Raw genomic sequence first — 17,666 nt, 5'->3', positions numbered from 1 at the left:
GCTTTTTTCATGGCCAGATTGCTTAGTAGTTGAGCAGAGCCCTATATTTTGCAGTATGCTGTAGCTTTCCCTGCCGTCCTCTATAAAACACTGTGTATTCCCCTCACAGGGAGCTTTTTCTGCACTGTTATGGAGCTGCAGCCACTCCAGTATAATAACTTCTTTAGCAGTTAGTATAACTGTGAACAGATAATTTCACTTTGGTGTACTGAAGTGTCTCATGAGAGTTCTGGCCTATAAGTATGATTTTAACTTTATGCAAAAAGTCCTCAAACACAGGAATAATACAACACTTCTAAACATAACCACTCTATGTTTACTGTAACATTTATGAACCTCTACTATACATGGAATTGCATCATTTAAAATCACAGATTCTAAACATGGTACAAAATTGTAATATCTGTGGAAACTGGGTTGCTTCTCTTTATCTACCTGAATAATGTCTTTGTCAACACCATTTGGATCTGTCATTTCTCTGATCCGTTCAATAAAATCTAATAAAATAATAAAATGTAATAAAATATTTAATATATTTAATATATTTTAAAATATATTTAATAAAATAATAAAATTTACTTGCTTCTTCCCAACACCAAATTCTGCAGATTGACCTTTAAACCCATTCTTCCGTCAAGCTTATTTTAACTTTTTAATTACAGGATCTACTGAAGAGCATTTTTTTAGCTTGCTTTTCCATTTAGTAGCACTGGTGCCTAATTCAAAATGTGCGAGCTCTATTGGTATCTTTTCAACTGCAACCTTAGAGGTTATCAGGAATTTTCAGCGGAACTAGTATTTGTTTTTATGATGCACCGGGTGTATTCTGTAAAACAGTTTGCATTCTTGTCGGTTTACGAGTACAGTTGTAGTAAAGTCTGCCATATCTTGTCTTATTTATTTTATTCAGAAGGAAATTAATGTATTCACGCAATGTTGAATGTTGTTGCTGAAACTTCATGCAGGGAAGAATGTAGGTACTGTGAAAACCACAGTTTTGATGCTTCATTACAAAGCTGTATTGTCTGTGGACATGAAGATGGTGCAGTTATGGTCATATTTGTTAATATAAAATGCTGTGCATGAAACAAAAAACATTCACTTATTTTTGTAGTTCTTAGTTTCTTGAATAAAGTATAAGATTAATGTTTTCTGGTTTTGATGTTGAAATTTTTATACAGCCAGTATTTAAGTATGCAGAGCCCTCATCTAACAATCCAAAAATGTTCATCATACCAGCAAGTCTTGGCTTTGGAATGAAATTTCGTGTTGTGTCCTGAAAGGAAGATCATTTATTTGCTAGTATAGTGATGTGTACTTACAATGCTGAAGTTTGTGGCAAGGAGTATATTTTAAAAAGTGTATTTAAATATCTATTTCTTATTTATTCTGTCATGCAAAACAGACTAATTTGTCCATAAAATAAGGATTTGAAGAACACATTAAAAATCCAGTTCTCCCCAGAGGACATCTCCCCAGATGTTTGAGCTTCTGAATATACTCATATTTGCCTATTATTCCTTTATCTAATAAAAATACAGTTCTTACTCTGTCATGAAAGTAAGATAAAATTCTACAAACAGATGTTAAAATACAGTTTCCGTTAATTCCTTTTTGATTTTTTCCTAAAAGAAAAGTTAGAATTTACTTTTTTATGACTAGGAGCGCAAAAGAGCCTTAGAAGCAGAACGGCAAGCGCGAGTTGAGGAGCTGCTGATGAAAAGGAAAGAACAGGAAGCACGGATTGAACAGCAGAGGCAAGAGAAAGAAAAAGCACGAGAAGATGCAGCACGGGAGAGGGCCAGGTAACTTTGCAATAATTTCGTTAGTTCCCTGCCTTTTACCATTATTTTTTCCAGCAAACTGCAGCTTTTCTATAATAACAGTACCTTCTTAGCTCTTCAGACTTAGTATTTTAAATAGTAACATTAATAAATATTTTTGATGAATGGTTTGAAAGAAGAAATCAGGTGAGTAATCATAAATTCTTTAATAGATTTTTGTATTCCTTAGATACGTGCACAATATAACATGCAAGGCTGTATTTTATTATATTCATCTTAGTTTTATTGCTAACAAGACCTTTTAATAATTTGCCTTTTTCATATTTTAGCTTAGTTTCCAAAGGAAGCAAGATTAATATCCCAGTGTTCCCCATTTCCTCTACTCTCCAGTAACTTTTGGACTTACTGGCATCAATTGGAGTTCACCTTTTTGTAGGCACCAGACATTATGTTAGTGAAGCACAAAGCCGGGAAATCAGGCTTCATTAATTCTGCTGTCTACGATCTACTTGGTTTATTTTTTTGGCCATAATCAAAAGTTCATGAAGAGGTTTTCATATGGACTCTTCTCCCTCTTTCTTTTGAGCCAAACATGAGGTGCAGAGAGAATGAATGTTGGGTGGCATTGTGGTGTGTGAGAAGGGTTTATTTTCAAGTCTGGTTCGGGAAAACTGTGTTCTGCCTATTGTTTGATTTGTCAACTTATATTTGTATTGACCTCCTATTATTCCCTCTTTCCCTAAAGTTCCACTGCCACAAGCATTCCTTAAAACCTAAACAGAAGTTACAGTTTTCCTATGACAAGAAGTGTGCACTAATGATTCTTTAAACATTTTTATTGTCAAAGCTTGTTTTCTTCAAAGTTGTCGTGAAAAGTTTGTTTTGTTTTTTTTTTTTCTCCAAGTAAAATATTCAGAAATATATTGATCACCTTCTTTCATTTTCCAAAGTCATGAGTAATTCTAGCTTGACATCATAAAGCAATTCAACTTTCAATTAGATGTTTAATGAATTGTGGATAGGATCTGTGGCCTTGCCCAGGACTTTGTGGACCTTTCCTCAGTATATTGAGCCAAAACCACAATGACATAGTGAGTTGGAAGGGATCCTTCAGTGTCTTATTGTCTTTCACAGACAACTGAAGAAGATTAGGACTAGCAGGGAGAGTTTTGGTTATGCTATTTTGGGAAGATATATCCTGCGTGTGTAAGGCTTCTACATCTTTCTGAAATTTGAGGAAGCCCTCACAATAACCAAATGTGAGATAATTGTCCCACTGATACCTTTGCTTCCTGAGGTCTTCTACAGTTAGAACTTCTAAAGGCTCAAGGCATGTAATTCTTTGCTCTGCTTGTTTAATCATTTTTAAATCTGCCACTTTTCTTTGTTGCATCCCATTTATTTCATTATGACATGAAGAACAGCAGTTTCCATTTGCCTTCTCTTAGTACTGTGTTTCAGCAAATTTCCTCTATATTTTCTACTACAGCACTCGGTTTTCAAATGCTTTGTACTTGATATTGGAGTACAGTGCTTGCATTTGTTTTTCTTTGCCAGATGCTGATTATACAAGAGAGATTTTTTTTCCTTTTTTTTTTTTTTTGATAATTTTGTGAAAGAGTAGGAAAGAATATATGTGTGGCGCCCTACAATCTGCTGATTCTGTTATGTCAGAATGGCCTCAGAGTCATTGCATCTTGTTTATAACAGTTCTGAGGTTTCTCTAACATAGTAGGATTAGAGGAGGATTCAGAGCGTCCTGCTTTAGAAGTTAAGGCAGAGATGAGCTTGACAGGAAGCTGGCTGTACTGTCTCTTCGGACTTGGACTTTGTTATGTTTTGGTAGAACCTCAGGGTATCATTTGATGTTTTGTTTTGTTGGGTTTTTTTCCTGCTGCTAGGATTTGACTCTTATCCTGAAGATTTAATTCTTGCTGGAATGAGTAATTTTTGGAATATCTGCTTAAAGTTTCTTCAGTATAAGCTTTACCATGTGCATCTGGTGGTGATTAAAGCAGCTGTATGAAAGGAATAGTGTACTTAAAACTGACTTTAAAAGCCCCCATGACCTTATGGTACATTAACTTGATTCCAGTAAGGTTTTAAATGTAATTTCAGAGTATTTTATATTGCAGAGAGCTGAAATCCATAATATGGAAAATTTTGTTCTTGTCAATAGAAATCTTAAAACTGTATAATGTAACCTAATCATGTAAAAAGCATGCTTTTCGGAAGGGCTTGTGCAGGAATAATGTTGATGTTCTATAGATTGAAACTTTGGAATTTTGTTTCAAATATTATTAATCCATAGTATGCAGTGGCATTAATTTGTCACCGTTTGTAGGATTAAGCAAATATTTAAAAAAGCATACTGAAAGAAATGGCTAAAACAAGCTTTGGGTTTGGGTCACGTGTAAGTTGTGTTTTGTTTCAGCTCGTGGTGTGAGTCAGGAGCTCTTTCAAACAAAAACAAAGACTGTAGTTCAGTCTGTCTTTATATACCTCAGGGGAGATAGCACACAAACTACCTAATGCTTCTCATCCATCATCTCTTCCTCACCCCCCTGCTCCACGCCTGTGGTGACTGGAAGAGTTCACTTATACTTTCTGAAAGAGCAGTTGTATGTAGTGTTGATTGTTAGACTTGCTTTCTCCCCTGTATTCTTTCCTATCTGCTTTTATATTTTCTGTGGCTTTTTGTTTTAAAATGTTACTTTATCTGAGCCTTCGACTTCTACTGAAATGACTTTGTTTTTTTCCTATGGGTTTTCTGTTTGGAAAAAAACAAACAAACAGAAATCCACATAAAATTAAAACCACTGCAGTTTTGATAATATTCTTTGTTATCCTTTCTAGTTTTGTCATTCAGACTACTTTAATTTCAGAATGTCTTTTAAAAAGATGGCTAATGACTTTGACTTCTTCATTGCTCAGTTTTACTCAAAGCTTTCGTTATGTCTTTTGGCCCTTCACAGCTGCCAGACTTCTAGGAGTTTTTCTCCTATCCCAATTATTTTCTGTACAAACAGCATGAGTAGCTGACTTTATTCCTTTTTAGGGTTTAATAGCTCCATTGGCTTACTGATCACTAGTAAGTTGTACTCGAATAAATTGTTATCTGCAGATTTCTACTTAATAGTTACAGTAGCAGATCAAGCTATACCTCTTGTTATTTTCTCAGACAGAAAAAAAAAATCTTAATCTCTTCAATAGGGTAATGCCTAGGGGGTTCACAGGTTCTTACTGACATCCACATGCTTGACAGCTGTGCTTTGGTGCTTTGCTGGGGAAGAGGGTTGTTAAAAGCGAAGAGGACAACTGAAGTTTGAGGCATGATTCAGTTTTTGGCAGAGGGATGTAGGGCAGACAGGTTCAGTGAGCAAAATAGGTCCTGACTGCAGTTATGTACAGAAGGTGACAATAAGATAAATGCCTAATCGTTTGCTATCCTTTGGTAACTTGGACATTTAGAATTGCAATATTCTAGAGCATCAATTTATCATTCATGACTGTATCATTTGGTGTTGGTTGAAGTTTTTATCTGTAAGTTTATATATATGCAAACTTCCATTGATGATCAGTTTTATAAAGCTCACTGCCCTCACTGCTGTATGGTTTTTCTTCAATTTGCCATTGTACTCCTCTCTGTTGGTTCACTTACTGTAGCCATTGGCTGAAGAACGCTAATGGTGGCAGGATATGACATTCGCCACTATTTGGTAGCATCGTGTTGACTATCACTGTTCTGGTTTGGACTGAGGTATGACCCAGGTTCTGCTACGAAGGCTCAAGCGTCTGCCTTTAACTCATCAAAATTAAAGCATCTGTATTCTCTGTTAACCAAGTTGCTTTTTGTTGTCTGTCTTTTCTATTGAGCCATCTACAGCTTCATTTTTTGGGGTGTTTATTCTCCATTTCAAACGTAAATTAGTTAATATCATGCATGCTTTACATTTTACAAGTTTTCCATATATTTATTATCTTTTGGTTAGAGATCGAGAAGAGAGGTTGGCAGCTCTTACCGCAGCTCAGCAAGAAGCCATGGAAGAACTACAGAAGAAGATTCAACTGAAGGTATAAAAGGATACTTTAGTTGAAAAATAGATCAAGAATATAAAATTTCTGTAAAATTATATTCTGTATGTATGGTTTTTTTGGTGAAGATGTTACGGTGCACTTCGCAGTGTCCTGAATTATATAGCTTTACAAGAGATTTTTATTTAGATTTTGTATTAAGAGGAGGACCTTGGTGTATAATATATGCTGTGTAATTTGGAAGGAACAGGACTGAGCTCTATGGAATTCATTCATTTCAAAGCTTTGAACATGAGAACAAGTAAATCTGTATTTTTTAAGAGAAGTCAAAGTAATTTTCAATTAAATCATGGGGAAAATCAGTGTTTAAAAACTCTCACAATATTTAGTGGAAGCAATTCACCAAACAGTCACACAAGGTGCTATTTAAAGGTATTGAAATTGATGCTGTCAAGTGTGGCATGCTATTTCCTTTTGTTTCATGAAGGGCTCCAGTTATTTCATAAAATGTAATAAGGATCAAGCCCCTTGTGGTTCATGTGTTCAGCTGAATTGACTGGCCATTGGAGAACCGATGTATCAGAAGTCTTGAAGGGATATCCACTATTTTTCAAGAGATGTAAAGCCTTCTGAAATGATAATTGTATTTTTAAGGTTCTGAGGTGGAACTATATTAAAGTTTCAATTAAGTATAAAATATGTAAATTTTTATTCTAGGATGGCTTACATATGTACAAATAATTTTTCATTTCAGTGTTATTCTTTGCTATGATCCCAGTCTGAGGCACCATTTCTACATTTACTTGTACTGTAATATGCAGGTTTGTTATTAAGTACAGGTTCACACCCCAGCTTCTGATTTTAAATAATAATTGAGAGTTTGTTCCATTCTCATAAGGGTTAGGTATGTAAACACTCTGAAAGAATCCAGTGAACTGTGCCTGCTAGTGCAGATAAATAACAAGTAATTTACTTTAATTTGTACTTTATGATTTCGGATCTGTCAGTGAAAACAGCACCACCTAAGTTAGATATTTGTAGAATTGAAAGTTGAACTTGTATTCTGTACTAGGGTGCTTCATTAAGAACGACACCAGAACTGAGATGTTTAACAAAAAGTTTTACGGAAGGATTTGCAACAGCTTATTAACTGATAATCACCTATAAAACAAGAATAGTACTAACTGATTGTTAAATCATAGCATAACGTTAAAATGTCTGTGATATGTGATGACTTTCAATACCTTTCAGAAATAAAAAATAGTTTCAATTTAACAGAAGTTCATCCTAACTGTACAATATTTGGTAATTCTCAATACTTCTTTGCACAGTTCAATTCCATTTACTGTAGTTCAATGTGTTTTTTCTTTGTTGCTTCGATTATTTCCCATTCAGCATGATGAAAGTATTAGAAGGCACATGGAACAAATTGAGCAAAGAAAAGAGAAAGCAGCTGAATTAAGTAGTGGACGACATGCTAATACTGATTATGCACCAAAGCTTACACCATATGAACGAAAAAAGCAGTGCTCATTATGCAATGTAATGGTAAGTTGGATAGAGGGGATACTGTCAGAATTGCAGGGCCAGCCTAAGCCTGGAAGCTACAAATTATGCTTCATTCACAGGTGAGAGTACTGCACATCTACTGTGTCCCTGCTCTGCTCTTCTAAAGTGCACCTTCTTTTTGTTTCTTCTGTCGAGTGGTTTAGGGAAGATTTGAAAGAACTGTAGAGTTGTAGGTGGAATGGAGAGTGGACAGGACTCAGTTATTAGCTATTTCTCCTAAGAAGAGCCAAGAGCCCAGGAGCATCAAATGAAGGTAGTTAAATGCTAGATTTAAAGCAAAGTAAAAGATGTGGTTCTTTACATAGCAGTTAGATGAGCCTTGAACACCTCGTTACAAGATCCTGTAGGCAGTTGAACTTAATGTGAGTTCAGGGGGTTACTGGACAAGTTTGACTAAATTGAAATTCACTGAATGTTACTAGATATAGAGAAACCACATCAAGCTCAAGAAGTTCTTGGACTGAGTTTGGCTGGAGGCTTTGAAGTGTTGAAGGGAAGAATCAGTGTCTCTTCATTTTCTTTAGATATCTTATTTTTGGGTCACTTTTGGGAGCCAACTATTTTTGCTAGGCTGACCTCCAGTCTCAACAGGGTATCTCTTCTTGTGTCTGCCATTCTGTATGTCCTAGGAATGATGGAGAAGAAAAAGCCATACAGTCACTGAGTAGGAAGGAGGGAGATCTGCTCTTGTTGCTAACTAGTTCTACTGATTTGCACTATGGAATAAAGCCTTACATCCTACTAAGCATTATTTCTCTTTAATTGCTGAATTAAACAAGATTACACAAGATCGCTTCAGTCAGTGCTAGAAAATAAACTCTGGTTCAACAGACTTGTATATTCACTGATCATGCATTTCAGAATGCAAGTCCAATATATGAAGTTAGTTTTAAGTGAAAATGAGATGAGAAGCCAATATTTTTTTTACTCTCTTATTGTACTGCTGGCTAGCAAATAATTATGTAATTTACTCTTAAATCCTGCATAAAAGATGTTTATGTAAATTAGGTTGAGGAATAAAGTACTGTGCTTGAAATTCTTAACATACCCATGACAAACTGGCATATATTCTATTTAAAGTACTGTTATTTATAGCTTACAGAATTCTCAATGAAAATAATTACTATTAAATCATTGTCATTACAGATTTCATCAGAAGTATACCTTTTTAGCCACATTAAAGGGAAAAAACACCAACAAGCTGTGAGAGAAAACAGCAGTATACAAGGACGAGAGCTTTCAGATGAAGAAGTGGTAAGTTTTGAAATATCTTTTTCTATATTGCTTCTAGTTTCAAATGCAGAAAGTCTTGAAAATTCTTATAACAGAATTGAACAACAATATTTTTGTCAGCATGGGAATAATAGTGCCTTTTTGAATACAGACTACCAATGAAAAGGAATGAAAGAAACAGTGGATTCAAATACTTCAGGCAATTGCCATTAGATACAGATTGTGTATAAAATGTGACTAACTGTTTTTCTATTAATCCAAAGGTGGTTTTCATCTCAGCTTCTTTATGTGTTGCAAGTATCTGCATTTTGGCTTACTTTTTTTTTTTTCTTTCTTTCCTGTTACTTAAAATATCTTAGTCCTTTTTTAGGTTGTCAGATATGTTATCCTGTGCATCAGGGTGAATAATGCTGAAAATTATAGTGCTAAATTACTTTAAAATGTCAGATTGGAAACGCTTTACAGTATTAGCGTTGCTAGAAAGAACGATAATTAGGTTTTCAGTAGCTTCTTTAGAAGAATTGGCACTTAGGGTGATTTTTAGGAAGCAGTGAGGACAGTTTTATACTAAATCAAGAAACTATGCTGTTTTGAAGAAAAGACTTCTGAATGGTTGTCTGATTTAATTTCTCATTGCTGCTGCCTGAATTGAACTACAGTATTAAAGTAAAGGCCATTTCTATGAGACAAATTAGAAGAGTCAGACTTTGAGTTCTGTCTTATCCAAAAAATTTGTGAATGCCTGTGTATTTTGCCAGTCAGATGTTAGGAAGAAGTACTTCACAAGCCAATACTCCAGAGCTGATTCAGATTTAACTTCATTCTGTTCAGAAATCTGTTTCCAGCCAAGCTGATTTAAATGACACTGTTCAGTACTTCTAATTTTTGGCTGTCTCCTTCTTTCCTTTGCAGTTCTTGTTGCTATTTTTATTTGTTGAAATCTCTTTGTTTACAGCTTCCTACATCCAGTAGTAACATCGTTTCCTTTTTAAAAAGCTTTGGAGAGTTAAGTCTCTGAAGTACTGAAATCCATAAGAGGTGGTTATCACTGGAAAAACAGAAAAAGAAAATTGGAGAGATACAGTAGTCTGAAGGAGTAAATTTTTGCTGAGTTTGCCCTGCCCCTTCCTAACTGTAACGAAAGTACATAATCTTTTGAGTTTCTTTTTTCCTCTTTTTCAGTGGTTAGTGGGAGCTATGTGGTTTTGGATTTGGTTTTAGATGCCAGGTTTGCCTAATTGGATATATGAAGAAGGCTTCGTACTGCATCGGTTTTCCTAGAAATACAAGCTGTGAGATTTCCCAGAATCTTTCATGTTGGTACACACACCAAGGCGTGGGCAATCTAGAATACTGAAATTTTCTTGTATCTATCTATCCTTCACTTGTACCTGTCTAGCCACTGATAATTGAACTGCAGTTCTTGCTGGGCAGCTGTCTCAGATGAACATGGAGGAAAACAATGAACTAGGTTTTCTTTGACTGGGTGTTATACGCTATTCACATCATTTAATTTGATAGTTTAACAATTCCAACTTCCGGGATCACATTGTAACAGCTGCATTTGTGCCCAGTTGGTGAAAAAGAAGTTCCACTAGAGGGCACAGATATCTTGATTTTTGTGGTGTCCAACATCATATGCTTCAGTCCAGTGTTTTTCAGCAAAATATTTGAATGTGAATTTAAGACCAAGATTAAGGTTAAGTGTGTGGGATTTCTTAAGTGTGAATTTAGTGCAGGAGCAAAAGGAGGGAACAGTTTTAACTGAATGAACAGCTTGATGTTTACAATGGCAGATTTAAATATCCTTAATCAATATGGTGCATAGTATTTGGTGTAGTGGCAACATATGGATACTTCCATTGTTAAATATTTAATACATTGTTTATAGCTATATTTTAATTAGTCCAGGTATACAATTCTGAACTATAGTGTAGTATTCTGAAAACCTGAAATTGCATTGGCCTGAGGCCCTCTCTGTTCTTTTTTGTTTTGGTTGGTTTGTTGTTTAAACTTTGCACACACACACACACACCCCCCAACTAATGCATTCAGTAACTTTAGTTAAGTTTTGAAATACTTGAGAAAAATTTTCTGAAGTGTTATATAGAAGTAAAATCATATTCCAGGGAAGTATTATAATATTCATGGTTACTTATTCATCGCTGTTTTCAATTTTTTAGTCCATGAAGGTATCTGTCATGAGAACACACTTGTACTACTTAAAGTTATTACTTGTCATCTGTGATGTCTTTAGATTATATGCATCTTGTCTGTGACCATTCTTCTTTGACATACAAGATTTTATTTATATCACCCTTGACCTAATAAAATTTCACCTTTAACCTTGTGCACTTGACACCTCAGATAGCTTACTCTTGATCTTTGACTCATTTTGTGTTAAACCTGTTAAGTATAATAGGTAGCTGCCTAGAAAAAAACCTTTTTAAAAATTCTAATCAGACCATAGAATTTCTTTATTATTACTTGAGAAATCACAGAAGGACTGGAAATACCTTTATTTTGACCATATTGGTATCACAGAAGGTAAGATCTAAATATCTCCTTTAGACTTTGGAAACTGATTTAAGTGATTATATAATATGTCTTCGTACAGTAAGGATTTTCGTTGATTGATTTGACTGTAAGCAAGAAGTTAAAAGCTGTACAGAATGATCATTGACACTAATCTCTCTGGGCCAGGTGGATACTAGTAGTTGATCTTGCCAGATATAAAAAACCTATTATATTCTAGGGGTTTTTCCCATTGCTACAGCAGCTATACGATCTGTAACTTTACAAACGTTTTCAGAGATAAAAGTAGCCTTCGTGTTGGAGAAGTTTTGCATTGTTCTAGAATTAAGCACATAGTGTATATTGTGCAAGAACTGACAGCTGGTATTAGATCATTAGTGATGTTAAATCACTTGTAGATGCAATACATTTGGTGAAACTCACAAAGACAATAGTTTTGTTGTGAATGAAGGTACTAAAAATGGAAAAGCATGAAGTTATTCCTAAGGTTATATGGCAGCTTCATTTCATCTCAGATCTTTAGGGTTTTTTTCATTTGGGTATTTATTAGTCTCCAGCTGAAAAGGATGTAGATTTCTCTTAAATCAAAAATACATTGATTTTGAAACAGTGAAAGCAAATTAAGTTTTATTCACATTTTTTACTTCCTTTTTAACTTTTGTCCAGTCTCTTATAAATACATCCATTCATGTAGACGGTAATACTCTTTCAGCAGGGCAGGCTTCAGGCTAAAAGTCATCTTTTCTTCATTTTATTTCTGAAACTTGCAGCGCTGTCACTGTAGCGCATCATTTCACCATTCTCTTCAGTACAGTAACAGTGTGGTGTCTACGCTTTCTCTGCACCTTCTCTCTCTGCTTAAATGCACGTCTTCTTCTATCAGACTTAAAGCTTTACCTTCTTTCTACGTTGCTATTTTCTATGCTATTGATTTCCTGTCCCCTCTCTTAATATTCATATTACTTTCAGTTCAGCAAAAGATATAAACAATGTATGCAGTTTGGTTTCATTGACTGCAGTGGAATCAATTAGTAAGTTTGAAGTTATGACTAATTGTTTTGCTGAATCAAAGCCTGTGTGACACAAAGGGCTTTTGACACAAAGGTTGTCACTGAAAAGGTGCCTGCTGAAAGCCATAGGAAAACACATGGTGATTTCATTAGACTGAGGAGTCTCTGCAGGGACCTTGTAAACGTTTGCTCCCACCTGTAGCTCCTGGATTATTTATTAATTTTTATGCCCCTCTGCTTTCCTTTTTTTTCTTTGCCTTTCTTGTCCATCCTAGTTTGCTTTTAGAAATGCACATGACATCAGTAATCCTTATAGCTTTCTTCCTTTGAACCATTCTCCTATCTCTCATCTGTATCTTCTGTCATTTAAATACCATGGTTTAAAGGTGCTTTTAGAGTATAAATCATGTAATTCTGCATAGTCTATGAATTTTTCTAGTGAGTGAAAAGTACTTGTAAAATATATGTGAAATAGATAAGTTGCCAGGGGTTTGGTTAATTTATAGAAGATGCATGCTACAATTTTATGTATTCCAAAGCAGGATGCAGGAATATTAATGAACCTTTGTTTGCATATGTGAAAAATGTGCTTTTTTATATCGGGGAAGAAAACTGACTCTACTGTCGTGATATAAACGAAACAAAGAACTTCTTAGAGGTATATTTAGATCAAATGAAAATATAATCCTATGATGGAGCAAAGAGATTGTTGTCTGAAGATTGACAGCGTTAAGATGTGAGGATTTATAGAAAGACATGGTTGGTTGAGCCCACCCACATTCCTTTTTAAAAAAACCAGACAGTCGGTGACTAAAGCTTACTCCGTAGTGTGGGCTGTCAAGTTGGCTGGGGTTGCAGTGCAAGCCTGTTCTGGCATAGGCCTGTCTATATCGTAGGGGGGTCTGATTTACAATGTGTATAACTGCTGGCAGGTTCCCCTGCTGCAGACACTGGTGCGCTGGCAGGATTGCGCTTTTGCCAGGATGTGGTGAGAGGCTGCCTGAGAAAGCAGAGTTGTGCTGGTACAACTTCTGTTCCAGCATGTAAGCTTTATAGCTAGCACAACACACAAGCAGAGCTGATGTTCATATGAGTTAGAATTTCTAAATGCTTTTTAGGGGCGAGGGCTTGTTTTCCTTTAAGCAATCGAGCTGTTTTCTCAAAGTTGTATGCCGCTTCCATTATTTCTTACAGAGGAAATTACTGAGGGAAACAGATATGGTAATGTTTTCATGCCTGACCTTTGCTTATTTTCTTCTGTATTTACAAGGAGATTTCTTGTCTAGAGATGTGGTAATACCTGGACTTTGCTATTTTATTTATTCTTTTTTAAAATTCACAGTTTTCATTAAAATTAAATTATATATAACTCTTGTTTTATTGCTTCAGCCCTAGCAGCATTGGGAAAAATGTTTTTTGTTTTCCCTTCTGAATGAGAGTGTTTTTGAGTTCTATTTAAATGAGGAATAGTATCCTATAAACTCGTTTAGTAACCGATCCAAAACACATGATTAAGCAAAATGAAAAATAGTAACAGTAAAGATGAACAGTTTTTTCGTTTAATCTAATAGAGGAGTTTGAGGTATTTTATAACTGTGGTTATGTGGTCTTTTAAAAATTGTTATGTAAGATTAATAGTTCTTTTATATTTTTGAACACTCAAGTGTATGTTACATTGCTACTTGTATTCATAGAATCATAGAATGGTTTGGGTTGGAAGGGACCTCAAAGCCCCCCCAGTCCCACCCCCTGCCCCGGGCAGGGCCCCCTTCCCCCAGCCCAGGGGGCTCCCAGCCCCGTCCAACCTGGTCTTGAACCCTTCCAGGGAGGGGGCACCCACAGCTGCTCTGGGCACCCTGGGCCAGCACCTCACAATAAAGAATTTTTTCCTTGGATCTAACGTAAATCTCCCCTCTGTCAGTTTAAAACTGTGACCCCTCATCCCATCCCCACTCCCCTGATCAAGAGTCCCTCCCCACCTTTCCTGCCCCCCCTTTAAGCCCTGGGAGGCCGCTCGAAGGTCTCCCCGGAGCCTTCTCTTCTCCAGGCTGAACCCCCCCAACTCTCTCAGCCCGGCCTCCCAGGGGAGCTGCTCCAGCCCCCCCAGCACCTTCGTGGCCTCCTCTGGCCCCGCTCGAGCAGCTCCGTGTCCTTCTGCTGTTGGGGGCCCCCGAGCTGGCCCCAGCACTGCAGGGGGGTCTCCCCAGAGCAGAGCAGAGGGGGAGAATCCCTGCCTCAACCTGCTGCCCACATCTGTGGCCAGATTTAATTCTGTCAGCGCTTTGGCTTTCCTAACCTGATCACTGGCTGCCCGGACAGTTTCTCTGTATTCCTGCCAGGCTACTGGGAACTACCTGTTCCTGCTGCCACCCTCTCTAGTTTGTGCAGGAGCTCTTTGTTCATCCATGCATGCTTCCTAACATTTTTTCTTGACTTCTTTGTTGTGATTCATCACTCCTGAGCTTGGAGAAGGTGACCCTTGAATATTAGCCAGCTTTCCTGGGCCCCTCTTCCCTTCAGGGCCTTATCCCATTGATAGTCTGCCAAGCAGATCCCAGAGGAGGCCAAAGGCTGCTCTCCTGAAGTTCAGGGTATTGTGTTGCCAAATGATTTTTTTAGCCATCTTTATTTATTCTGAATTTTCTTCTAAGTGATGAAAATCCTCAGGATTCAGTTTTGAGCTCTTGTGCTTGATTAATCAGGGCTCTGGACTGAAGCTTTCGTGTGAGTGACTTTTTTAGGCTATGAATTCTGTGTGCCTAACGTTTGTAGCCTTAGTCTTATTCTGGTGTATGTTTGCACTCCAGTCTCCTTTGGAATGATCAGTTACTATGACCATTACAGTACAAGGAGGTGATCTTGATTCAGCTCTGGTGTTATATAGTACTTATGATGTAATTTCTGGGTAATAGTGCTGCATATGGTTTGGTCAGATGTTGAACAATATTTCTGTTTCTTTTATCCACAGAGTTACAGATTTCATTATGAATTATTTCAGCAGTAGCCCATCTTTATTCTGTACTGTTTAGTGGAAGCAATCAGTAAATCACCTGTGGAAAGAACTCCACATCCCAACAGAGCTTGAGGTTCCGGTTGAGTTTGCTTTACTCAATTTTTTTTTTTTTTTCTGAGGAAGGGAGGTTTTTTTTGGAGAGGGGTTGTGTGTTGCTAGAAGAATGGAATTAGGCCAAGAATTTGTGGTCAGTTTTGTTTATGGATGTTTGGTATCTGTTGGATACCTGTGGTTCTTTCAGCACAGGAACTCTGGCCTTGTAGTTCTGCTGTGAATACATTTGTCCTAGAAGAAGCTGTCATGAATGATCATGTAATTATAAAGTTTAATCCATGATGCAGTTTTCAGAAGGTCTCTCAGTATTCTATACATCAATTCTAGTTTTTTGTACTTTGCACAGCAATTGCTTCTTACCTTTAATATATTATAAAGTGTTGTTTTTCTTGGCAAAATTGTACATGATTAATTGTTTATTGGCTGTGTCTTTAATTGTAATAGATCATTGCCAACAGCTTCACCCTTCCTCTTTTTGGCTTGGATATCTTGAATATTCACAGCCAGTAAGAAAAACTACTGCTGGCAGGACCAACTGCACTCTCATTTCCCCTTAAGTCTTGCTTGCCCTTGCAGCCAGATGATAATGTCAGTGCCTTCCAGTTTTCTTCCCTAATCTGCAGAGTGGTGCTTTCCATGTCCAGTATGTAGGATTCTCATGGACAAAACAGCTTTACTGTGCCTTCTGTTCCCACATTTTGGAGTGACAAGTGGGAAAGGGAATGATATTAAAAATCCCAGGAAATATCTGAACCTATTATTCAGAATATTATTCACTATTTATCTGTGGCAGGCTGTCATACCATTGAATTTATGAACAAGCAAGGTGACTAAAGGTGCAGCTGGTATTAGCAGTAAAAATAGTATTTAGTATATGCTAAAAAAACAGTATTTAGTCCCTCATTTAAATATTTTTATTTTAATTAAATTCGAGAAATGAAGAAAAAATTACTTTTACAATGAAAAAGTTCAGTCTTCAGTTTTTAATGAATAATAAAAGTTTTTTAATGCTGTACACTCTTCTAAAGTACATTCTAGCGTAGAAATGTAAAAAATTAAAATCTTGATTTTGAGAAAATAATACTTGAATATCCATTACTTCATTTTTATAACCAGTTTCTTCAGTTATGAAGCACTTTTAATAACTCTTGTTAATGGTAACAGGTAAATACCTTCCATATTTTGAATCTTCTCCATATTTTGGAGTGGATCATCACTTGTGGTATTATAACAGTATTTGATCACAAACATTTGATCTGTTTGATTGAGCATTAATGACTGTTTGTATTTCAAGCTGTCATTGGCTGTAATGTTGAAAACTGAGTTTTACGTTTGATACAACTCATAGTCTGCTTCAACATCTGTTTTCTATATTAAATTTTGTCCTAGGCTATGAGGGAAAAAATAAAGTACTGAGGAGTTTTGTTGAAACATATAATAAAATCATGAACAAATATTCCTGTGGTAACATGATTTAGATTTGAACCTTAAAAACCTCTTCAAAATTTGGCAAATATATCCCTTAAGTGATTATGTACAAGTAAGAAACCATTATTCCTGACATTGGTAATAAATATAGAAAACATTTTAAAATTATTTTCTGCAGTTACAGGATATTGTTTATTTTGAAACAGGTAAAGATGTTAATCCAAAAGATATATGTAGGCTTTAGAATAGTTACCTATTGATTTGCTAGAATGTATTCCTTATGTACCTACATTTATACAAAATACTTAGTTTGCTATTATTTTTTTTTATTCAAGTGGTAAATGAATGACAGCAATTATTGAGTGATATAAGCCACTACAAGTATTTCATTATAATCTTCCTCATGTTTATTATTTTAATGCTGACACCAGAGGGCAAGTAAAAACAAGTGTTTGGAAGGTCTGAAAATCAAATTTAGAAAAATAGCTAGTCAGGTGTTTTTTTTCAAGTTGCCTTGGACTGCAGAATTGGGTTAGAAAACTTATAAGAATGCCTTTTCTTTCCAAACTTGGGGACTCAAGGTTGGAAAGAATATAAGAAAAATAGGAATAACCAGTCTTACGGTATTCTGGCACTTCTGTTTCAGCTCTGGCTAGAATCCAGAAATAGAGAAGGGAATGAAAATGAAAAATAATACAGAAAAAAAAACTACAGACTTTTCAGATTCCAAGAAGGTCATTTTGGCCCATTTTTTTGGTTCAAAATCCAATAGCCGTAAGGGTTTTCCACTTACATGAATTGGTTAGTGTATTCATAATGAAAACATAGCTAATAAAGCACTGTGTCGCACTCTGTATAGAACAGGCTAGAGATTGGAAAGGTCAGGCCCTTACATGCCTGTTGCTAGACGGTGGGATTTCACTCCAGCGCTACTTTGTGGTAGCTCAGGACCCTTCGGAGCTTATAGAAACCAGCAGACAGTACTTGATATACTAGGTGATGATC

At 36.1% G+C, this 17,666-nt stretch overlaps 1 protein-coding gene across 2 annotated transcripts in view; it reads left to right on the top strand.

Moving 5' to 3' along the window:
• SCAPER (S-phase cyclin A associated protein in the ER) overlaps positions 1-17,666 on the top strand; it is a 168,275-nt gene that overhangs the window by 54,806 nt on the left and 95,803 nt on the right. For both annotated transcript variants that reach the window (XM_042803896.1, XM_032990469.2), the window contains exons 17-20: positions 1,663-1,805; positions 5,777-5,858; positions 7,215-7,367; positions 8,535-8,642. In XM_042803896.1, the coding sequence (XP_042659830.1) occupies positions 1,663-1,805; positions 5,777-5,858; positions 7,215-7,367; positions 8,535-8,642 (486 nt within the window). The remainder of the gene's footprint in view (positions 1-1,662; positions 1,806-5,776; positions 5,859-7,214; positions 7,368-8,534; positions 8,643-17,666) is intronic.

This window comes from Tyto alba, unplaced genomic scaffold, assembly GCF_018691265.1.
Source record: "Tyto alba isolate M040663 unplaced genomic scaffold, T.alba_DEE_v4.0 Super-Scaffold_41, whole genome shotgun sequence".
In the NCBI taxonomy this organism is placed as follows: Eukaryota; Metazoa; Chordata; class Aves; order Strigiformes; family Tytonidae; genus Tyto; species Tyto alba.
Note: the sequence above shows the minus strand (reverse complement) of the source record. Positions and strands in the feature narration are given on the sequence as shown.